Raw genomic sequence first — 23,766 nt, forward strand, 5'->3', positions numbered from 1 at the left:
CAATACAGGAAACTTTGTGCTATCCGGCAATCTGGAGCCACCGGCAAAAATCAGCCGCCGTTTTTTATTCTTTTTGTGTTTTTTTTGCTTTGTTTGAACAGTCAAGCTGTGCAAGGTCTGTCGCTATAGCAACAGCTTCAGCTAGAGCTTTAGGGCCACACCCGAGTGTTTAGAAGCTGTTGCTAAGCAACAGTGTTTGTTGTCAAATACGGAGATAAGAATCTCCATACCTCTCAACATTAACTCTGGAGAGTACTGCAGTTTTGAGGCAACGGCAGCAGCTCGGTCCCGTGGGTGCCAGATAGCACAAAGTTTCCTGTATATAGATTGCTGTAAATATTGCCTTTCCTGTTGGCAGCAATTACCTGTTAACATTGCGACCACCCAGACTGCAATTAGAACTCAAGTTTAAAATCGTTGCAGTTTTTCCATTAGCAAAATCTGACACTTAAAAGCATGTGCAAAATTAAATCATCTCCAATTTGGGATACTGTCATTCCCTTCCAAATGCTTAGAAACAAAGATTTTAAAACTAAGCAAGCTTTGGAAACTTTACCCTGCACCTCAATCACCATTCCCAAATGCAGAATTTCCATGTATATTTACTCCTAGCTTTCCAGCTGACAGATTTCCTTACAAATTATTAGTCTTACTACTTTTAGCATTGCTCAATAAGCTAATTAATGTAAAGATCTTTGAGATCCACACAATCTGGAAAGACATCTGCAATTTTAAAAAGACTGAAGGCTTTAAACCAGAATTTGAGCTAGACAAGACAGAAAAAAGACAGACTTGCATTTATATAGCACCTTTCATGACCTCAGGCCATCCCCCAGCCAATGAAGTACTCTTGAAGTGTGGTCACTGTTGTAATGTAGAGAATGCAGCAGCTAATTTGCACACAGGAAGGCCCCACAAACAGCAATGAGATAATGACCAGGTAATCTGCATTAGCACTTTTGGTTGAGGGATAAATATTAGCTAGGACACAAAGATAAACTCAGTTGCTCTTTGAATAGTGCCATGGGATCTTTTGCATCCACTTGAGGTTAGACAGAAGCTCAGTTTAACATCTTATGCTTTCTTTCAATGAATCTTGACTGAGGAATTGAACCTTTCACTGATACTATTGAAATGCAGGCAACTATGAGTTTTAATTTTGGTGCTGGAACGTGCAGTAACATTTTTAATCCAAGGCACTGGGGGAGCGGATGTAAGTCACCAAGGACAGAGGTGCAGGGTAAACAGAACGTGGCACAGGATAGAATACGGACAGAATTTTGGATGAGTTGAAGTTTACAAAGCATAGAGGCTGGGAGGTTGGCCAGGAGAGCACTGAAATAGTCAAGTGTGGACTTGAAGGCAGCATGGATGAGGGCTTCAGCAGCAGACAGGCTAAGGCTGGAGCTGTTAGAGGTGAAAGTAGGCAAAGGAGAGAATATAGGGTAGAAATCTCAGTTCAGGGACGGCCAGAGTGGCCGAGATGGGGATGGTATCAGTGGCAAAGGTATGGCGTTTGTGGCAGGGTTCAAGACAATGGCTTCAGTCTTCCCAAAGTTTAATTGGAGGAAATTACAGCTCAGCAAGACTGGATGTCTGACCAAGTCCAACAACACAGGCAGTAAAAGGGTCGAGATAGCTGGTGGAGAGATAGAGTTAGGTGCTGTCAGCATACATGGAAGCTAACCATGTCTGCAGATGATGTCTCAAGGGACAGCATGTAGAAGCAGAACTGCAGGGGTAAGAAGAGCAGCCATTGCTGGAGATGCTCTGGCTAGGATTGGATAGTTAAGAGTGGAACCAAGTCAGGGCAGCCCCACTGGAGCTGAATAAGAGGTGTGCTGGAGCAGGCTGGCATGATCGGCCGTATAAAAGACTGCAAAAAGGTAGAGGAGGACGAGGGTTAATGAACCATGATCATGGTCACAGAGGATGTGGTTTGTGGTTTTGATTGGGGCTGCTTCATTGCTGTGCCAGGGCAAAAGCCTGATTGGAGAGATTCAAACATATGGGGTCACAGGAAAAATAGGTACGGATTTGGGAGGCAACAAACAATATGTTCAAAGATGTCAGGCTGGTCAGCACACTACCTAACCAAGCCCAATTGACAAGGGCTCAAGATATGCTTACAGCAGGATACCCAAATTATGCTATACTATCGCTCTCTTAAGAAGTATTCTGCATAGGATGCAGCTCCATCCAGTGGTCCAGCTAAGAACAGGAAAAAACCCACTCATGGCAAACTCAACTAACTTTCTGGAAGACACAGTGTACACTTAAAATTCAGATTTCAACAACGATAAGCTACCTTCACTGATTTTCTTAGTCCCTCAAATGCAACAAACCTTAGGATACACTAATCAGATAATGGCAATATATGCACCACGTCAAAAATTATAGTTCTGCACAATGTGGAAACTTTCCAAAAGCACAAAGGATTTAAGATGACCAACATCCTCAACAGTCTTTAGTGTAGGTTTCAGCACCCACACGTACAGCTGAAACAGGGGCATCACTGACCTTTCCTGGTACCATGAGTGGCAGTTAGGGCAACCAAGCCCAGTCAGATTCCTGTTGGTGGACACACTAAGGCACTGGTCACTAGAACTTTGTAATAAATCCAGGATCACCTGCTGATGCCAAAGTTTTAGAACACAAGCTGCAGAAAAGACTTGCCTCATCGAAAAGCTGCATGCTTCCTCCCAAATAATACACAACTAATCTTAACTATTTTGAGAGGACATGTTTAGTTCCCCACCAAGTTATAAAATGAAGACCACCTGATTGAGAACACCTGTACTTATATTTGAACTGTCCCCAAAAGCAGACTACCATCTATGCAAAATGACAATATTTTTATATTCTAATTATCCAATTAAAAGGAGAAATCAATTTCTTGATTAAGATTATTTTAGAAAATTTTTAAAAAATGGGAAACAGATGTCAGCCAGCAATAGAACTGATAACCGCAACAGAAATGTTTGTTGAACCACCACTAGTATACAAAGGGACAGGAATCCACAAGTGGATTGGAGGGCGCTTAGCGTTATTTCCTAAATAATTTTTCCAAAATCATCTTCATAGGCAAACCGTCTTTAAACTGAAGTTTGGGAAGCTTCAGAACACAGATGCACATATTCAACACATTACAAACCTAAATGTTAAGGTTGCTATTTAAACCACGAGAACCTAAGATAAAAAAAATAGGAGCAGGAGTAGGCCATTTGATCCTTCTAGCCTGCTCCACCATTCAAGATCATGGCTGATCTACTTCAATTCCACCTTCCTACACTATCCTCAAATCCCTTGGTTCCCTTAGTATTCAAAAATTTATCAATCTCTGTCTTGAATATACTTAATGACTAGAATTCTCTACCCCAGAGGGTTGTGGATGCTCAAAAATCCACAGCCCTTTGATCAAAGAAATTTCTCATCTCAGTCCTAAATGGCCGACTCCTTATTGAGACTGACCCCTAATTCTAGGCTCCCCAACCAGGAGAAATGTTCTCCCAGCCTGTTAAGCCCCTTAAGAATTTTAGACGTTTCAATGAGATCACCTCATTCTTCTGAACTCTAGGGAATATAGGCCTAGTCTACTCACTTTCTCCTCATTAGGACAATTCCCCTCATCCCAGGAAATCAGTCTAGTGAACCTTTGTTCCACTCCTTCTAAAGGCAAGTAGACCAAAACTGTACACAGTACCTCAGCTGTGGTCTGACAAAGGCCTTAGATAATTGCAGCAAGACTTCTTCACTCTTATACACCAAACCCTTTGTAATAAAAGGATAACATACCATTTGCTTTCCCAATTGTTTGCTGTACCTGTATGTTAACTTTGTGATTTGTGTACAAGAACACCCAGGTTCCTTTGAATAACATTTCTCAGTCTCACCATTTAAAAAAAATTCTGCTTTTCTGTTCTGTTTTATGTTCTGTGTTTCTATGTTTTCTATATTTCCTACCAAAGTGGATAACTCCACATTATATTCTATGTTCTTGCACACTCACTTAACCTGTCCATATCCTTTTGTAGCCTCTTTGCATCCTCCTCACAGCTAGCTTACTTTCCCACCTAACTTTGTATCGTCACCAAACTTGGATAAATTACACTGTACCCATATCTAAGTCATTAACAGATTGTAAATAGCGGAGGCCCAAGCACTGATCCTTGCAGTACCCCACTAGTTACAGCCTGCCAATTCAAAAATGACACATTTATTCCTACTCTTCAGTCCATTAACTAATCCACAATCCATGCCAATGTATTACCCCCAATCCCAGGAGCCCTAATTTTGTGTAATAACCTCTTGTGTGGCACCTTATCGAATGCTTTTTGAAAATACAAATACACTACATCCAATGGTTCCCCTTTAACTACCCTGCTAGTTACACCCTGAAAAACTATTAGATTTGTCAAACACTATTTCCCATTCATAAATTTGTGTTGACCCTGCCCAATCATATGGGGCCAGAACTTCGGGTTCCCACGGGCGAGTACACACTGGGTACTCACGCTTAGGCCCAACGAAAGTGCCGGTTTCGTGCATGCACTGCGCATGCGTGGGAAACCGGAACTTCCGTTCCCTTAAAGGAAGGGGTTCACAGATCGAACGCGTACGCCGGAGAGGCAGCGCGTACGCCTGGAACTTCCATTTTTTTTGCAGGTTTCTCCGGGAGGGTACGTCTCCAGGAGTTACACTTTTAAAAAGCAGTCGCAAGGCCTGCTTTTAACAAGGTAAGTGGTGAATTAAGTTAAATTAAAATATTTTTTCCACAGGTTTATTATTTTTAAATACTTTAAAGAAATGTAAGTCTATTTTTAGCCCTGTTAGAAACTAATTAATTTTTTCAAAAAATAACTTTTAAACAATAATTTAAATTTATGTAATTTAGTTATTTTAAAAATGTGATTTTTTAAAAATGTATTTGAAGTTTTAGTGATGTTTTGGGGCTGCATTGTATTCATAGATTGGACAGCTCTTCCTGTCAAATCTATGAATACAGATTCCCTGCTACCATTGGCTCTCCATGGCCCACGTGATCCCAGGGGACGCTTCGAACTAACTGCGCCCCTGGGATACACAAGCACTGCGCGCTGGCAGTTGGAGCAGGCCCAGGATCGGAATCTCACGCGGGCCCACAGCACAACGGCCGGCACACTAGCTAAGTGCAGGTCGGAGGCTTGCACCTGCGGGAAGACTCCGACCCGAATTTCTGGGCCATTATTTAAGTCCCCGGTTACCACTTCCTTAATAATGGATTCCAGTATTTTCCCCTGACGACTGGTGTCAGGCTAACTGGTCTGTAGTTCAGTTTTCTCCTTCCCTCCTTTCTCAAATAGCGGTGTTACATTGTTACCTTTCAATCCACTAGGACCACTCCAGAATCGAGGGAATTTTGGAAGACCACAATCAATGCATCCACTACCTCTGCAGCCACCTCTCAGAACCCTAGGATGTAGGCCATCATGTCCAGGGGATGTCAGCTTTTAGTCCCATTAATTTCTCCAATACTTCTTCCAAGTTCCTCACTCTCATTAGACCCTTGGTTCCCCACTACTTCTGGTATGCTGTGTGCATCTACCGTGAAGACAGTTACAAAATATTAATTTAATGTCTCTGCCCTTTCCTTATTCCCCATTATAATTCCTCCCATCTCCAAGGGACCCACATTTACTTTTGCTAATCTCTTCCTTTTTACATACCTATATTGCTTTTACAATCTGTTCTTGTGTTTCTTGCTAGTTTACTCTCAGTCTATCTTCCATCAATTTCTTGATCCTCCTTTGCTGAATTCTAAAAGTCTCCCAATCCTCAGGCTTACTACTCTTTCTGGCAACATATTAGCCTCTTCCTTTAATCTAAGACTATCTCTAACTTCATTAGCCACGGTTGGACCACTGTTCCTGTGGCGGTTTTTATTCCATAAGGGAATATAGATCAGTTGCAAATTATGAATTAATTCTTTAAAATGTTTGCTGTTGCTTATCTACTGTCATCTTTTAATCTAGTTTCCTAATCTACCTTAGCCAATTGCCTCATACCTACGTAGTTTGCTTTCAGATTTCGGACCCTAGTTTCGTACTTAACTACTGTAAATAACTCAATATAAAATTCTCATAATGAGCACTCTTCCTCCTTCACAAGATTATTAATTAACCCTTTCTCATTGCACAAAACAACATCTAAAATAGCCTGTTCCCCAGTTGGTTCCCCGACAGTTTTCTAGAAAACTATCTTTAATACATTCCATGAACTCGCCTTCCACACTATTACTCCATATTTTTTTTATTCACTTATGGAATCTGGGCGTCGCTGGCAAGGCCAGCATTTATTGCCTCTCTCTAGTTGCCCTCAAGGTGGTGGTGGTGAGCCGCTGCAGTCCGTGTGGTGAAGGTACTCCAACAGTGCTGTTAGGGAGTTCCAGGATTTTGACCCAGCAACAATGAAGGATCGGCGATATACTTCTAAGTCAGGATGGTGTGTGACTTGGAGGTGGTGGTGTTCCCATGCGCCTGCTGCCCTTGTACTTCTAGGTGGCAGAGGTTGCGGGTTTGGAAGAAGCCTTGGCGAGTTGCTGCAATGTATCTTGTAGATGGTACACACTGCAGCCACGGTGGTGGAGGGAGTGAATGTTTAAGGTGGTGGATGGGGTGCCAATCAAGCGGGCTGCTTTGTCCTGGATGGTGTCGAGCTTCTTGAGTGTTGTTGGAGCTGCACTCATCCAGGCAAGTGGAGAGTATTCCTCACGCTCCTTACTTGTGCTTTGTAGATGGTAGAAAGGCTTTGGGGAGTCAGGAGGTGAGACACTTGCCACAGAATACCTAGCCTGTGACCTGCTCTTGTTGCCACAGTATTTTATGTGGCTGGTCCAGTTAAGTTTCTGGTCAATGGTGACCCCCAGGATGTTGATTGTGGGGGGATTGGGTAATGGGAATGCCATTGAATGTCATGGGGAGGTGGTTAGAAATGGTCATGGCCTGGCACTTGTGACACGAATGTTACCTGCCACTTATCAGCCCAAGCCTGAACGTCACCCAAGTCTTGTTGCAGCGTCGGCAGGAATCCTGAGCGGCAGAGCGGGGCTATAAAAGTCCCAGAGACCAGGTAAGGCCCCACAGCGTTGGCGGGAAGCCTGAGCGGCAGAGCGGGGCTATAAAAGTCCCAGAGACCAGGTAAGGCGTACCAATCTCCAGTCTGGGAACTCAGAGGGAAGGAGAGAGGTAAAAAGTAATCCAAGTGTGACATCACCAGAAAGCAGGTAAGTGATTGGTTGGTGAGTATTTCTCCCTTTTGAATCTTAAATCTCTTTGGTTTATCGTTTCTAAGGTGTGATATTCACCATCTAGAATCGGGGCAGAGGGTATTTCACAGAATCACAGAAACCCCACAGTGCAGATAGAGGCCATTTCGGCCCATCGAGCCTGCACCGACACATATCCCACCCGATCCCTGTAACCCCGACACCAACACATATCCCACCCTATCCCCGTAACCCCACGTATTTAATCCCCCTAACACTAAGGGTCAATTTATCATAGCCAATCAACCTAACCCGCACATCTTTGGACTGTGGGAGGAAACCGGAGCACCCGGAGAAAACCCACGCAAACACGGGGAGAATGTGCAAACTCCACACAGACAGTCACCCGAGGCCGGATTCGAACCCGGGTCCCTGGCGCTGTGAGGCAACAGTGCTAACCACTATGCCACCGTGCTTATTAATAAATTTAATTAATTACATAGAATGGGAGATCAGGTGATGTGTTGTTGCTGCAATATGTGGGAGCTGATGGACACCATTGATGCTCACGGTGATCACATCTGCAGTAAGTGTTGGCTGCTCGAGGAATTCCGGCTCCGTGTTGAAGAGCTGGAGTCCGAGCTTCAAACACTGAGACACATCAGGGAGGGGGAGAGTTACCTGGACTCTGTATCACGAGGTATTCACACCAATTAGATTAATTAATTCAGATGTAGTCCGTGGCCAGGATGGTGTGACTAGAAAAGTGAGGCAGGTACGGGGATCCAGGAGGTAGTGTTGGAGGAGCCGCAGCCCTTGCACTTGTCCGACAGGTTCGAGGCTCTTACTCCCTATGGGGTTGGGAACAGGGACTGCGGGGAGGATGAGCAACCTGGCCACAGCACTGTGGAGCAGGGGGCCATTCAAGAGTGGGGGGGGGGATGTTAAAAGAAATGTTGTAGTGGTAGGGGATAGTATCGTTAGGGGGATAGATAAGAGTTCTTTGCAGCCGAGAGCGAGAGTCCCGAAGGCTGTGTTGCCTGCCCGTGCCAGGGTTAAGGACATCTCCTCTGGACTGGAGAGAAACTTGGAGGGGGAGGATCCAGTTGTCGTGGTCCATGTTGGTACCAACGACAGATAGGACAAGGAAGGAGGTTCTGCTGAGGGAGTTTGAGCAGCTAGGGGCCAAATTAAAAAGCAGAACCACAAGGGTAATAATCTCTGGATTATTACCTGAGCCACGAGCGAATTTGGCTAGGACAAATAAAATTAGAGAGTTAAATGCGTGGCTCAAAGACTGGTGTGGGAGAAATGGGTTTTGCTTCCTGGCACCAGTACTGGGGCAGGAGGGAGCTGTTCCGTTGGGACGGGCTTCACTTGGCCAGTGCTGGGACTAGAGTCCTGGCGGATCATATAACTAGGGCTGTAGAGAGGGCTTTAAACTAACTAGTGGGGGGGAGGTTCCTAGAGAGCAAATAGTAAAAATGACAACAGAGAAGGTCATAGACTTAGGTAGCAGTGGGGAAATTGAAAACCAGAGCATGTCAGGAAGGGGCAGAAGGTATGGAGTAAAAGGTAAAGTAATAAAAAGGGCAAAAGCAAGAACTAAGTGTCACAAAACATCTTTGAAAGTTCTCTATCTGAATGCACGTAGCATTCGCAACAAAATAGACGAGTTAATGGCACAAATAACTACATATGGGTATGATCTTGTGGCCATTACAGAAACATGGCTGCAGGGTGACAATGCCTGGGAATTAAACATACCAGGTAATTTAACGATCAGGAAGGACAGGTAGGAAGGAAGGGGAGGTGGGGTGGCTATGTTAATAAAGGAAGGAATCACTAATACAGAGAAATGATATTGGGTCAAAAGATCAGGATAATGAAACAGTTTGGGTGGAGGTAAGGAATAATAAGGGGAAAAAAACACTAGTGGGCGTAGTCTATAGGCCTCCGAACAGTGGCAACTCTGTTGGACGGAGTATCAATCAGGAAATAGTTGAGGCTTGTAAAAAGGGAACATCTATAATTATGGGGGGTTTTAACTATCATATTAATTGGACAAATCAAATTGGGCAGGGCTGCCTTGAGGATGAGTTCATTGAGTGTATTAGGGATGGGTTTCTTGAGCAGTATGTAACTGAACCGACCAGGGGGCAAGCAACCTTCGATCTGGTCCTGTGTAACGAGACAGGATTAATTAAAAATGTCCTAGTAAAGGATCCCCTTGCCCTTGGAATGAGTGACCATAACATGGTTGAATTCCATATTCAATTAGAGGGCGAGAAGGTTGGATCTCAAACAAGCGTGCTAAGCTTGAATAAAGGAGACTTTGAAGGTATGAGAGCGGAATTGAGTAGAGTGGATTGGGAAAATAGATTAAAGGGTAAGACGATACATGATCAGTGGTGTACATTTAAGGAGTTATTTTACAACTTCCAAAAAATATATATTCCACTGAGAAGAAAAGGGTGTAAAAGAAAAGACAGCCATCCGTGGCTAAGTAAAGAAATTAATGATAGTATTCGACTAAAAACAAGGGCATAAGGTAGCCAAATCTAGTGGGAGGATAGAGGATTGGGAAAACTTTAAAAGACAGCAAAAAAATTACAAAAAGATTGATTAAGAAAGGGAAGATAGATTATGAAAGTAAATTAGCAAAAAATATAAAAACAGATAGTAAGAGTTTTTTATAGTTATATAAAAAGAAAAAAGGGTGGCTAAAGTAAATGTTGGTCCCTTAGAGGATGAGACTGGGAAATTAATGGTGGGAAATATGGAGATGGCAAAAACACTGAATGAATATTTTGTATCAGTCTTTACAGTAGAAGACACTAAGAATATCCCAACACTGGACAAACAGGGGGCTAAAGGGGGGGGGGGGGGGGGTGGGAGGAGCTAAACACGATCAAAATCACTAAGGAAGTGGTACTCGGTAAAATAATGGGACTCAAGGCGGATAAATCACCTGGATCTGATGGCTTACATCCTAGGGTCTTGAGGGAAGCGGCGGTAGGGATTGTGGAAGCATTGGTAATAATTTTCCAAAACTCCCTGGACTCGGCAAAGGTCCCGGCAGACTGGAAAACTGCTAATGTAACACCCTTATTTAAAAAGGGCAGTAGACAGAAGGCTGGAAACTATAGACCGGTTAGCCTAACATCTGTGGTAGGTAAAATTTTGGAGTCCATTATTAAGGAGACAGTAACAGGACATTTGGATAATCATAATTTAATAGGACAAAGTCAGCATGGTTTTATGAAGGGGAAGTCATGTTTGACAAATTTGCTGGAGTTCTTTGAGGAAGTAACATATAGGGTGGATAAAGGGGAACCAGTGGACGTAGTGTATTTAGACTTCCAAAAGGCATTTGACAAGGTGCCACACAAAAGATTATTGCTTAAGATAAAAAAATCATGGGATTGGGGGTAATATTCTGGCATGGATAGAGGATTGGCCATCTAACAGAAGGCAGAGAGTTGGGATAAATGGTTCATTCTCAGACTGGCAATCAGTAACTAGTGGTGTTCCGCAGGGGTCAGTGCTGGGTCCCCAACTCTTTACAATCTATATTAATGATTTGGAGGAGGGGACCGAGTGTAACATATCAAAGTTTGCAGATGATACTAAGATGGGAGGGAAAGTAGTGAGTGAGGAGGACATAAAAAACCTGCAAGGGGACATACAGGCTAAGTAAGTGGGCAGAGATTTGGCAGATGGAATACAATACTGGAAAGTGTGAGGTTATGCACTTTGGCAGGAAAAATCGTAGAGCAAGTTATTATCTTAATGGCAAGAAACTGGAAAGTACTGAAGTACAAAGGGATCTGGGGGTCCTGGTGCACGAAACTCAAAAGGTTAGTATGCAGGTGCAGCAAGTGATTAAGGCGGCCAATGGAATGTTGGCTTTCATTGCTAGGGGGATAGAATATAAAAATAGGGAGGTATTGCTTCAGTTGTACAAGGTATTGGTGAGACCGCACCTGGAATACTGCGTACAGTTTTGGTGTCCATACTTAAGAAAGGACATACTTGCTCTCGAGTCAGTACAAAGAAGGTTCACTCGGTTAATCCCAGGGATGAGGGGATGGACATATGAGGAGAGGTTGAGTAGATTGGGACTCTACTCATTGGAATTCAGAAGAATGAGAGGCGATCTTATTGAAACATATAGGATTGTGAAGGGGTTGGATCGGGTGGATGCGGGGAGGATGTTCCCGATGATGGGTGAAACTAGAACTAGGGGGCATAGTCTTAGAATAAGGGGCTGCTCTTTCAAAACTGAGATGAGGAGGAACTACTTCACTCAGAGGGTGGTAGGTCCATGGAATATGCTGCCCCAAAAAGCTGTGGAAGCTACATTACATAAATTTAAAACAGAAATAGTCAGTTTCCTAGAAGTAAAGGGAATTAAGGGTTACGGGGAGCAGGCAGGAATTTGGACATGAGTCTAGGTTCGGATCGGTCATGGCCCTGGGGGGTAGCAGAGCGGGCCCAGGGGCCGTGTAGCCTGATCCTGCTCCTATTTCGTGTGTCTAATTGTTAGATTCAGGAGATGGTTCTGTGATAGTGGATTGGCGGTTAGGATCAGATCAGCCATGATCTTATTGAATGGCGGAGCAGGCTCGAGGGGCCGATTGGCCTACTTCTGCTCCTATTTCTAATGTTCTTATGTTCATGCAGGCATGGACTGCTTCATTATCTGAGGAGTTGTGAATGGCATTGAACACTGGGGTCATCAGGGAACATCCCCATTTCTGACCTTATGTTGGAGGGAAGGTCATTGATGAAGATGGTTGGGCCTAGGACACTGCCCTGAGGAACTCCTGCAGTGATGTCCTGGGGCTGTGATGAATTGACCTTCAACCACCACAACCATCTTCCTTTGTGCTAGGTTTGACTCCAGCCATTGCAGAGTCCTCCCCCACCACCCCCCCCCCCCCCAATTCCCATCGACTTCAGTTTTACTAGACCTCCTTGATGCCACACTCGTTCAAATGCTGCCTTGATGTCAAGGGCAGTCACTCTCACCTCACCTCTGGAATTCAGCTCCTTTGTTCATGTTTGGACCAAGGCTGTAATGAGGTTGGGAGCAGAGTGGTCTTGGCAGAACCCAAACTGGGCATCAGTGAGCAGGTTATTGGTGAGTAAATGCTGCTTGATTGCACTGTCGATGACACCTTCCATCACTTTGCTGATGATTGAGAGTAGACTGATGGGGCAGTAATTGGCTGGATTGGATTTGTCCTGCTTTTTGTGGACCGGACATACCTGGGCAGTTTTCCACATTGTCAGATGCCAGTGTTGTAGTTGTACTGGAACAGCTTGGCTAGAGGCATGGCTAGTTCTGGAGCACAAGTCTTCAGCACGATAGCCAGGATGTTGTCAGGGCCCATAGCCTTTGCTGTATCCAGTGTGCTCAGCCATTTCTTGATATCACATGGAGTAAACCGAATTGGCTGAAGACTGGCTTCTGTGAAGGTGGGGACCTCTGGAGTAGGCTGATATGGATTATCAACTCGACACTTCTGGCTGAAGATGGTTGCAAACGTCTTTTGCACTCACGTGCTGGGCTCCACCATCGTTGAGGATGGGGATAGTCATGGAGCCTCCTCCTCCTGTTAGTTGTTTAATGGTCCACCACCATTCATGACTGGATGTGACAGAACTGCAGAGCTTTGATCTGATCCATTGATTGTGGGATCACTTAGCCCTGTCTATAGTATGCTGCTTCTGCTTTTTAGCCTGCATGTTGTCTGGTGTTGCAGCTTCCCCAGGTTGGCACCTCATTTTTAGGTATGCCTGGTGCTGCTCCTGGCATGCTCTTCTACACTCCTTAGTGAAACAGGGCTGGTCCCCTGGCTTGGTGGTAATGGTAGAGTGAGTGATATGCCAGGCCATGAGGTTATAGATTGTGGTGGAATACAATGCTGCTGATGGCTGACAGTGCCTCATGGATGCCCAGATTTGAGCTGCTAAATCTGTCCCATTTAGCACGATGGTAGTGCCACACAACACGATGGAGGGTGTTCAGTGTGAAGACGGGACTTCGTCTCCAAAATGACACTGCGGTGGTCACTGCTACCAATGCTGTCATGGACAGATGCATCTGCGACTCAGATTGGTGAGGACGAGGTCAAGTAGGTTTTTCCCCTTGTGTTGGTTTTCTCACCACCTGTCGCAAGCCCAGACTGACAGTTATGTCCTTCAGGACTCGACCACATTGGTCAGCAGTGGTGCTACCAAGCCACTCTTGGTGATGGACACTGAAGTCCCCCACCCAGAGTACACTCTGCGCCCTTGCTACTCAGTGCTTCTTCTGTTCAACATGGAGGAGTACTGATTCATCAGCTGAGAGAGGATGGTAGGTGGTAATCAGGAGGTTTCCTTGCCAATGCTTGACCTGAAGCCATGAGACTTCATGGGGTCCAGAGTCAATGTTGAGGACTCCCAGGGCCACTCCTTCCCGACTGTATACCACTGTGCCACCACCCCTGGTGGGTCTGCCCTACCGGTGGGACAGGACATACCCAGGGATGGTGATGGAGGAGTTTGGGACATTGGCTGAAAGGTATGATTCTGTGAGTATGACTGTGTCAGGCTGTTGCTTGACTAGTCTGTGGGACAGCTCTCCCAATTTTGGCACAAGTCCCTAGATGTTGGTGAGGCGGACTTTGCAGGGTCGACTGGGCTGGGTGTGCCATTGCCGTGTCCATAGCCGGTGCCGAGTGGTTTGTCTGGTTTCATTCTTACAACTGAGTGACTTGCTAGGCCATTTCAGAGGGCAGTTAATAGTCAACCACATTGCTGTGGGTCTGGAGTCACATAGGCCAGACCAGGTAAGGACAGCAGATTTCCTTCCCTAAAGGACCAGATGGGTTTTTACAACAATCCGATAGTTTCATTGTTAGCATTTACTAGCTTTTTAATTCCAGATTTATTTAATTAACTGAATTTAAATTCCCCAGCTGCTGTGGTGGGATTTGAACTCAAGCCTCTGGATTACTAGCCCAGTGACATTACCACTACGCTACCGTTCCCATGGACAGGGCAAACCAAATTTGAATAATAAAGTCCCCCATGGTTACTGTATTTCCCTCGTTACATGCACCTCTAATTTATACTCTGCCCGACACTACAACTACTGTTAGGGTGCCGAAAAACTACTCCCACCTGTGTTTTCTGCCCTTTGTTTCCAAGCTCCATCCAAACCGATGCTGGATCTTGATTTTCCGGGCTAAGATCCTTTCTCTCTCGCCTTTATCCCATCCTTTATCAGAGCTAAACGCCCCGCACCCCCACCCCCTTTTCCGTTTTGGCTATCTCTTCTAAAAGTCAAGTATCTTGGAATGTTTAGTTGCCAACCTTGGTCACTCTGCAACCACGTTTCCGTAATGGCCATTAGATCAAACCCATCCATTTCTATCTGTACTATTAATTCATCTATTTTGTTGCGAATGCTTCACGCAGATATGGTGCCTTTAGCTGTAACTTTTTTCTATTTTTCCCTAATGCCCTATTTTTTTTTTTTTTTTTTTTTTAAAAACACTAAAATCGGTACATTGGTCTACAACCTTGACATTTCACTTACTGCTTTTGAATTTACCCTTTCCCGGGTCCTCCCACTGCACCACCACCACCAAAAATAGTTTAAAGCCCTATCGACCACCCTAGTTATTCAGTTCACCAGGACACTGGTCCCAGCCTGTTTTAAGTGGAGTCCACCCTAACGAAACAGTTCCCTCTTTTCCTCAGTACTGGTGACAGTGCCCCATGAATCAAAACCGCTGCCTCCCATCACTTTCAGCCATGCATTTAACCTAATCTGTTTGTCCCTATTCCAATTTGCACATAGCCCATGTAACAATCCAGAGATTAATACCAGTGAGGTTCTGCATTTTAATTTCGACCCTAGCTCCTCAAACTCTCCCAGCAGAACCTCATTCCTAATTCTGCCTGTTTGGTTCCTACATGGACCATGTCAACTGGATCCTCCCCCTCCCACTCCAATCACGAGATGTCGTCCTTAACCTTGGCAACAAGCAGGCAACACAACCTTTGGAATTCACCTTCACGACTGCAGAGAACAGTATACTGTCCCCTACCACTACCATATCCCTTTTCAGAATCAAGCCGTCAGTTAGCAACAAAGTGCTTCAACCAAAACCTATGACAATTATACGAGATCAACAAAAGCTTATACATTATGGAACTGTCTTATGAGTTGGTGATGCACCAGTCTGGCCAGAGTGCAGAGATTTATACTGACAAAAATCTTAGTTTGGGGGGGGGGGGGGGGGAGAAAGCGAAGGAAGAAGGGAAGAGCACGAAAAGATTAAATTGAAGCAACACACAGGGAACAAAAGTCCACAGGTTCATCATCCGAGCCTATGTGCCATCTAATGACTGCACATGAAGGACATTGACAAAGGGCTGAAAACAGGCCATCTGCTTCTCAACTGTAGTTGCTTTATCTAGAAAAACATTTCCTATTATGTATAGCACGTGGCCATGACAATCAAAATCAATCGCCTGATTTGTAACTTAGCATTTCCACAGTCCTGTACGTCATTCCCAACTCATTTACACTAACCTAAATCCAGGCCTTGTCTAGAATAAATTCTTTGCCTCATTAGCACATGCTTAAAGGCATGTTTACAAGGACTTTATCCACTGAGGCAGGTTTAACAGCATGCACCTTGAAAATAGCACCAAATACAAAATTTGATCAAAAACCTGTGTTTTTGCTGTTTTCTAAACTGATGAATCTGCTTCCTCACATCTACTTTTTAACTATTTAGGCTCTTTAATCCAATCATGACCAATGTTCCCGACAAGCTCTGCCAGTCCCACGGAGCCTGGGACCAGCTTTCGCAATATTGAATTCAACTGTGACTGGGCCGCGCAGCCCCTTTAATGGGCCGCACACCCAAAAAAAATTACGGGGAACGTTGATCATGACTTTACAATGATCTATCCCTGTACTTGCTTCACAATTTTTATACAGCAACTTCACAACATTTTCCATACAGTGCCAGTGGAGTTCAGCTGAATTTCTCTTCAAAATAGACAAATTTGCCCGTGATCTAGTGCCCAATTAATAGCAAAATGGAGCTGCATGTCAAGTTAACTGCACACAAATAGAAGAAACATTAAGTATTTTGTTAAGTAATGGAACTAGACAACTTTTGCAGGACAAGTTGCCTACATACTAGCAACAGATTTTTAAAGATGCTCGTTACCCTCAGAAATGGTCACAGCAGTGTCAGCTGTGGCTCAGTTGGTAGCACTCCCGTCTGAGGTCAGAAGGTTGTGGGTTCAAGTCCCACTCCAGAGACTTGAGCCGACACTCCAGTGCAGTGCTGAGGGGGGTGATGCACTGTCGGAGGTGCCATCATTCAGATGAGAAGTTAAACAGAGGCCTCATCTGCTCTCAAGGTGGACACAGGTAGCAGATGCATTGGTTTTGATCTTCCAAAATTCCCTAGATTCTAGAATGGTCCCACCAGATTGGAAGGTTGCAAGAAAGGAGGGAGAGAAAAAAAAAGGGCACCACAGGCCAGTTAGCCTGACATTAGTCGTTGGGAAAATGCTGGAATCCATTGTTAAGGAAGTGGTATCAGGGCACTGAGAAAATCATAACATGATTAGGCAGAGTCAACATGGTTTTATGAAACGGAAATCGAGTTTGACACATTTATTAGTTTTTGAGGATGTAACTAGCAGGGCAGATAAGGGGAACCAGTGGATGTAGTATATTTGGATTTCCAAAAGGCACTCGATAAGGTGCCACATAAAAAAGGTTATTACACAAGATAAGGGCTCATGGGGTTGAGGGTAATATAGTAGCATGGATAAAGGATTGGTTAATGGACAGAAAACAGAAAGTAGGGATAAACGGATCTTTTTCAGGTTGGCAGGCTGTAACTAATGGGGTGCCGCAAGAATCGGTGTTGGGGCCTCAGCTATTTACAATCTATATTAATGACCTAGATGAAGGGACCAAGTGTAATGTATCCAAGATTGCTGATGATACAGAGCTAGGTGGGACAGTAAGCTGTGAGGAGAACAGGGTCTGCAAAGGGATATAGATAGACTAAGTGAGTGGGCAGTAAGGTGGCAGGTGGAGTATAATGTAGGGAAATGTGAGGTTATTCACTTTGGTAGGAAGAATAGAAAAACAGAATTTTTTTTTTTTATAAAATGGTGAGGAACTTACAAATGTTGGTGCTCAGAGATTTGGGTGTCCACGTGCAAGAAACACAGAAAGCTAGGATGCAGGTACAGCAAGCAATAAGGAAGGCAAATGGCATGTTGGCCTTTATTGCAAGGGGGTTGGAGTATAAGAGTAAAGAAGTCTTGCTACAATTGTACAGGGCCTTGGTGAGACCACACCTGGAGTACTGTGCACAGTTTTGGTCTCCTTGTCTAAGAAAGGATATACTTGCCTTGGAGGCGGTGCAACGAAGGTTCACTAGATTGATTCCTGGGATGAGAGGGCTGTCCTATGATGAGAGATTGTGTAGAATGGGCCGATACTCTTCTCTTCTAAACTCCAGAGAGTGAGAAGTGATCTCATTGAAACATAAAAGATTCTGAAGGGATTGACAGTAGATGCGGAGAGGTTGTTTCCCCTGGCTTGAATGTCTACAACTAGGGGGCATAGTCTCAGGATAAGGGGTAGGCCATTTAAGACTGAGATGAGGAGGAATTTCTTCAGAGGGTTGTGAATCTTTGGAATTCTCTGCCCCAGAGGGTTGTAAATGCCAAGTTTTTGAGTATATTCAAGGCTGAGGACAGATTGATTTTTGGACTCTAGGGGAATCAAGGGATATGGAGATCGGGCAGGAAAGTGGAGTTGAGGTCGATGATCAGCCATGATCTTATTGATTGGCGGAGCAGGCTCGAGGGGCCGTATGGCCTACTCCTGCTCTTATTTCTTATGTGCTTAAAAGGTCCCATGGCACTATGAAGAGCAGGGGAGTTCTCCCCGGTGTTCTGGCCAATATTTATCCCTCAATCAATATCACTAAAACAGATTATCTGGTCATTATCACATTGCTGTTTGTGGGAACTTGCTGTGTGCAAATTGGCTGCCGCGTTTCCTACATTACAATAGTGACTACATTTCAAAAGTACTTAATTGGCTGTAAAGAGCTTTGAGACGTCCTGAGATCATGAAAGGCGCTATATAAATGCACATCTTTCTTTTAAAAATTCCTACATTAAAATTCCCACTTTTGGTGCATCCCTTTATGTAGCCCTCCTGTTCCTTAGGCAATAGGAACCAAGTTCCTCAAAGCCCCAATGTTGCACTCTGCTAGCTAGCTAGCTTTTTTCCCCCCTCCCTTTGTATCCTTCAATTGTGAGGAAGTGGCTGTTGAAACCTTCACCAACGTCTAACCAGATAAGAATTCAAGGCACAAAATTCAAACTACCATTCTCTAGTACATGTCATTCAACATGTACATGTCATTCAACATGTACATATACAGCACACTGAACATGTCAAGTTATCAAATTCTGCTTCACATAAACTGCACTTAATTTTATACATCCAAACCTTCAAAGTTTTGATCAGACTTGCTAAAATACAGGACCACAGAGCACATTTTCATTTTTGTGTCAACGTGACATCCAAAGAAAGCTCACCAATTTATACTGTGTTTTGTTTAATTTAATGCGGCTAGCACTAGTTGGGCTGAAACAGTTGCTACTCTCTTCAGTATAATTCTGGCATACCAAAAATCAAAATCACAATAAACTTGACCACATGCACAGCTCCAGTATGCTAACTATACAAATCCTTTTCCAGTTTCACGTTTGATTCTTAATACACCATACTCATGATAATACTTTTATTTCCAAGTGTGAAATAGCAAAAATCTAACTTTAAGCATACTGTATTTTACAGTACAATTGTTTTTTCTCCTCTGCTCCAAAGGCTCAGACTCTTGTCAGGGGTATGGTTCCACAGGCACCAGCAGTCTAAGTATTTCACCATGAGCTAGCTGACAATTTTACCACAAAAGGAAGCAGTGTAGTTGAATTCTGATCTCATCCAATGGCCAGATACTTGCACTTTCAGGTAGAGGTCACTAGATATCAAAAACAGGAAACAGGGCACTTAAGTAAATAGCTGCAGTCCAATGCTGCTCCAGTTGCAATCAGCTGACAAGGAACTGAACCTACTCTGGGTAGGTAACACATCAAGCTGTGCATTTGCCAACTAAACAATCAGGAAGCTCGACTTGGGAATTTCAAATTATACACAAAATTCTAGACAAATGCATGCTGGGCAAGTTTGGCCTTTTAAAAAGTTACATATAGGACTTAAGAATTATTACCCTGCCAAGATTAAATTACCAATAGTTTCAGTAGCAATATTCAGTTACTAACCAAGATATTTAAAGACCAACCAATGCAAAAAAAATGCATCATTTATTCCTGTGGTGAGACCACCATCTTAACCAGTCACAGCAAGTGGAGGTTGCACCTTTCTACATCCTTCTGCTGTACACCCAATTATCTTTGTACAGCATAAAGGGCAAACTGAACAAGGTTACTACTACATCTTAGCTTCACTGACTAGGGAAGTGGGTGACAGTAGTTAATAAAGGAGATACTAAACATAAAAATTTCCCTCTTCAGGATATTTGAATCCTGTTCACAATTGAAGCATTTTTGGCCCAGTTACATTTTTTCATTCTCATCATTTACTGCCCATTCCTGGTTTCCCTGAGAAAGTGGTGGTAGGTTTTCTTCTTGAATTGCTGGTAGCAGTTTAATACAACTGAGTGGCTTGCTAAGTCTCTTCAGTCGAGTCTACAGCACAGAAACTGGCCAGTAGGCCCATCTGGTCTACGGCGTCATTTATACTCCACACAAACATTGGTGCAAGACTGGAGTCACATATAAATCAGACTGGATAAGGATAGAGATTTCCTTTCCTAAAAGGACATCTGTAGGTTTTTAAGACAATCCAACAGCTTCATGGTCACTTTTACTGATGCTAGTTTTGTATTCTCAAACTGCAATGGTGGGATTTGAACTCTCATTCGCTGAATTATTCATCCCGGTCTTTGAATTACTAGTCCAGTAACATAACTGCTATACTACTGTATCATACACAAGACTCCATTCAAACAAAGACACTAGTTATAGGGTAAAATAACAGATTTGTGACTGGACGGGGTTCCTGTAGGGCAGGCCCAATGGAATGATAGAACAGGCCTCATCAGGCCCACTATTTCCCTGTAATACATTCAAATGACATGACCTCTGTTGAACTACTGGTAAGTAACTATAGCCAGGAGGCAACATCTTATGTTCTACTGAAGGTACCTACCATACAACATGCATGAAACTGGGCAAAGGCCACAGTTTAGTTTTATTTTACAGCCGATGCAGCTGGATTAAGTACTATAAAAACTCTGGCACTGTTCATGGTGATCCGGAGGTTTTATATTAGGAGTGCTATACCAAATAGCAAAGCAAGTAGATGGTCCTATGGTTCTGGGAACATTGGAAATGGAGTTTCAAATAACTTTACAAAACCAAATATATTTGCAAAAGACATTCTATCATTTGGCTAGCTTAAATGCTACTGATAGATTCTGGGAAAATTGGTACACATCACATGCTCAACGTAGAATCTGAACTCAGTTTCGCACAAAAATATCCAAACTCCAAGCTTTTGGAAGAAGCCAAGGCCAGTAAGAGTTTAATGAATGTTTTTAAAAATAGATTAAAGCCAACTCAATGGATAAATTTAGCATGTTGAGAAATCCCTTTATTTGAATTAATTAGTGTTTAAAACTTTATTTTGGATATCAAACTTCAATTACTGAGAAAAATGGCAGATGAACACACTCTTCAAAAAGTATTTTAAGCGATTTGATTGGCTCATCAGCAAAGTGCCACAAAACCCTTAGATACTGCCCCCCCCCCTTATTAAATGTTCACAGAATCGCATTATAAACATTTATACACAAGAACTTGCAATTATAAATGCTGACATGCAAAGTGTTGCAAGTTGCAACAGGAATTCTTTTGAACAAATCAAGCTTATTTACTTGAATCAAAATTATAAATATCTTATGTAAGTAATTTTTTTTGTTTATGAATAGGAATATGGGACACTGGGAAGAGAAAGATCAGCTGATGTGTACATACTTTCAATTACTAGCTACACAGACATGTGATTTCAAATATTATGACAAGCTCACCAACCACTGCTTAATATAAACCTACACTAGAAGGCATCCATACCATGAATAGTCAGGACTCACATTCCACTGAACTGGAATAACCAGTATTTTTTCCCAGGAATAACTACATTCTACTACATTTGTCAAAGTTCAATAGCAGAAATGTAAGGGAATCAGAGTTTTACACAATAACCTTGGCTCATTCTCCCGAAATTTCAAGCTTCGGAACAAGGCATTACCTCAAATGTGAGTTTACCCTTTATCGCTGTATTAACCATGAAGCTAATGTAAACATCCCAATTATCACATAGTTCAAAAAGTTGAAATGCACATGCACCAGACAAATGTCTTGGCACCAAAAACAAGTGTATAAACCACATCTTTGTGTCCTCCAAATATAACGAGATTAACAGACTGGCTCAAATGTTAGTCAAAGCTGCCTTAAAAAAGGGGGAAATCTGGATTTTATGGTACCAGACCTAATACTGGAGTGTAGCAGAATGCAGCATGATTCCCAAAGAAGAATTTACAAAAATCAGAAGAACCTGTCTAGTTTTTTTTTGTGGTTCCAAAATACTGTATTGCATAACAGCAACAAGGGTGTGTAAAAGCAACAAGGGCGTGGAAATTTGGTCGGCAGTAAAAGTTCTCAGTTCTGGCTATTGGCAATTTAGATTTAAAAGGTGAAGACCATTGCCATTAAATTATTGCAAGGGTACATACAGAAAACTTTGGTTTATCCGGAGGTTAACTGTCCGGAATGCTCGAGCCACCGGCAAAAATCAGGAGCCGTTTCATTAGGTTTTTTTTTCTTTCGTTGCTTTTTTTTTCCCCACCAGTCAGGCTCTGCAAGGTCTCGCTGAAGCTGTTGCTAAGCTAAGGCTGACTGTTTAGAAGCTGTAGCAACAGGGCTTGTTGCCAAATACGGAGCTCAAAATCTCCATATGTTTCAACATTAGCGCTGGTTTGTCCGGCAGTTTTGATGGGACGGCAACAGCTCGGTCCCGTCGGTGCCGGATAGCACAAAGTTTCCTGTACATTGAAACTCAAACCCACAAGAACAAACTCAAATGCATGTTACAAGCATTAACACTGTTAAATTGAAGTTATATTGACCAGTTCTCAGGATAAGACAAATTAAGTAGCAGAAATACAGCATTTAAGAGCAAACCATAATTTTTTCACAACAGGAATCACAATTCAAAAATCAAAACACGTCTAGATTTATATGGAACACTGTGCCCCCATTATACACTATGCACCTGTGAAAAGTACAGACCAACAGGATTAGCTTTGAAGACATTTTAGGAGTAAAAATAAAACTAGAAGCACCCATTTTGCAATCTGTATTCTCTACCTATCATCCAACAACCGAAAAAAGGGGGCGTCAACAAAAGTACACAAAACTATTACTAGGCAGCTAGCAAACAATGATCTCAGCCATTAAAGAAGCTTTCAATTAATTAGGAACAAAATGTTTCAACAGTAAGCTACTTTAAGTTAACCAAAGGTATAGGCAAGAATTTTATTACTGGGTTCTGTTGCTTCAGGTAGTTGTAATTTATTTGTAATGGACTTACTTGCCTTAATAGTAGCATTCACATCTCAGTCAAAGTTGCGAGCTCAAGCCACACTTCAGGATTTAAGCAGATAAATTTATGCTGACATTTCAGTGTAGTACTGATGAAATGCTGCATTGTCTTTTGATGTTGAATTAAGGCCCTATTTGCATCTTCAGATGGACATAAAGGATCCTACAGCACTTTCTCAGATGACATGGATATTCTCCTAGTGTCCTGGACAACATTCATCCATGAACCAATTAAGCGGTCATTTAATCTCACTGTGCAGGATCGCGCTGTGCACAAACTAGCTGTCATATTGGCCTACAAAACAAGAGTGATTGCACTTCAAGACAAAGTAATTAATTAGCTACGATGAGCTTTGGGATGTCCGGAGGACGCAAAAGGAGCAATTCCTATCAACAGGCAAACAGGATGTACACTATGCAGTGTGGCATCCAGAAAGCAAGTAATGTCTCATTCAACAAGGTATTCAGTGATCATGTATGTTTTATGTATCTAAAATGCAAGTCAGTCCTATATATAGAAACAATAATAACTCGCACACCAGATTGCGCATGTTCAAAAATACAAGGGACCTAATTTCATTCAGCAGGCCTGCAAAGCTCTGTTCCAGTCTATTTCCAGCTCAGTCCTGTGACCACAATTCCAGCTTCTCAACTATAATCACTTCCCCAAGCTATCTGCACTGTAAACAGTTTCCACTCTTTGCTTAGCAGTGGCAGAA

General features: G+C 43.0%; 2 protein-coding genes across 12 annotated transcripts in view; one reads left to right on the forward strand and one right to left on the reverse strand.

Moving 5' to 3' along the window:
• Positions 1–23,766, reverse strand: part of trip12 (thyroid hormone receptor interactor 12) — a 150,987-nt gene that overhangs the window by 122,507 nt on the left and 4,714 nt on the right. The window lies entirely within an intron of this gene.
• fbxo36a (F-box protein 36a) overlaps positions 23,394–23,766 on the forward strand; it is an 81,713-nt gene continuing 81,340 nt past the window's right edge. Inside the window, exon 1 of the mRNA XM_085989603.1 lies at positions 23,394–23,487. Within this exon, the coding sequence (XP_085845729.1) occupies positions 23,394–23,487 (94 nt within the window). The remainder of the gene's footprint in view (positions 23,488–23,766) is intronic.

The sequence above is a fragment of the Somniosus microcephalus genome, chromosome 6, assembly GCF_052327205.1.
Source record: "Somniosus microcephalus isolate GS21.2 chromosome 6, FLI_Smic_1.0, whole genome shotgun sequence".
In the NCBI taxonomy this organism is placed as follows: Eukaryota; Metazoa; Chordata; class Chondrichthyes; order Squaliformes; family Somniosidae; genus Somniosus; species Somniosus microcephalus.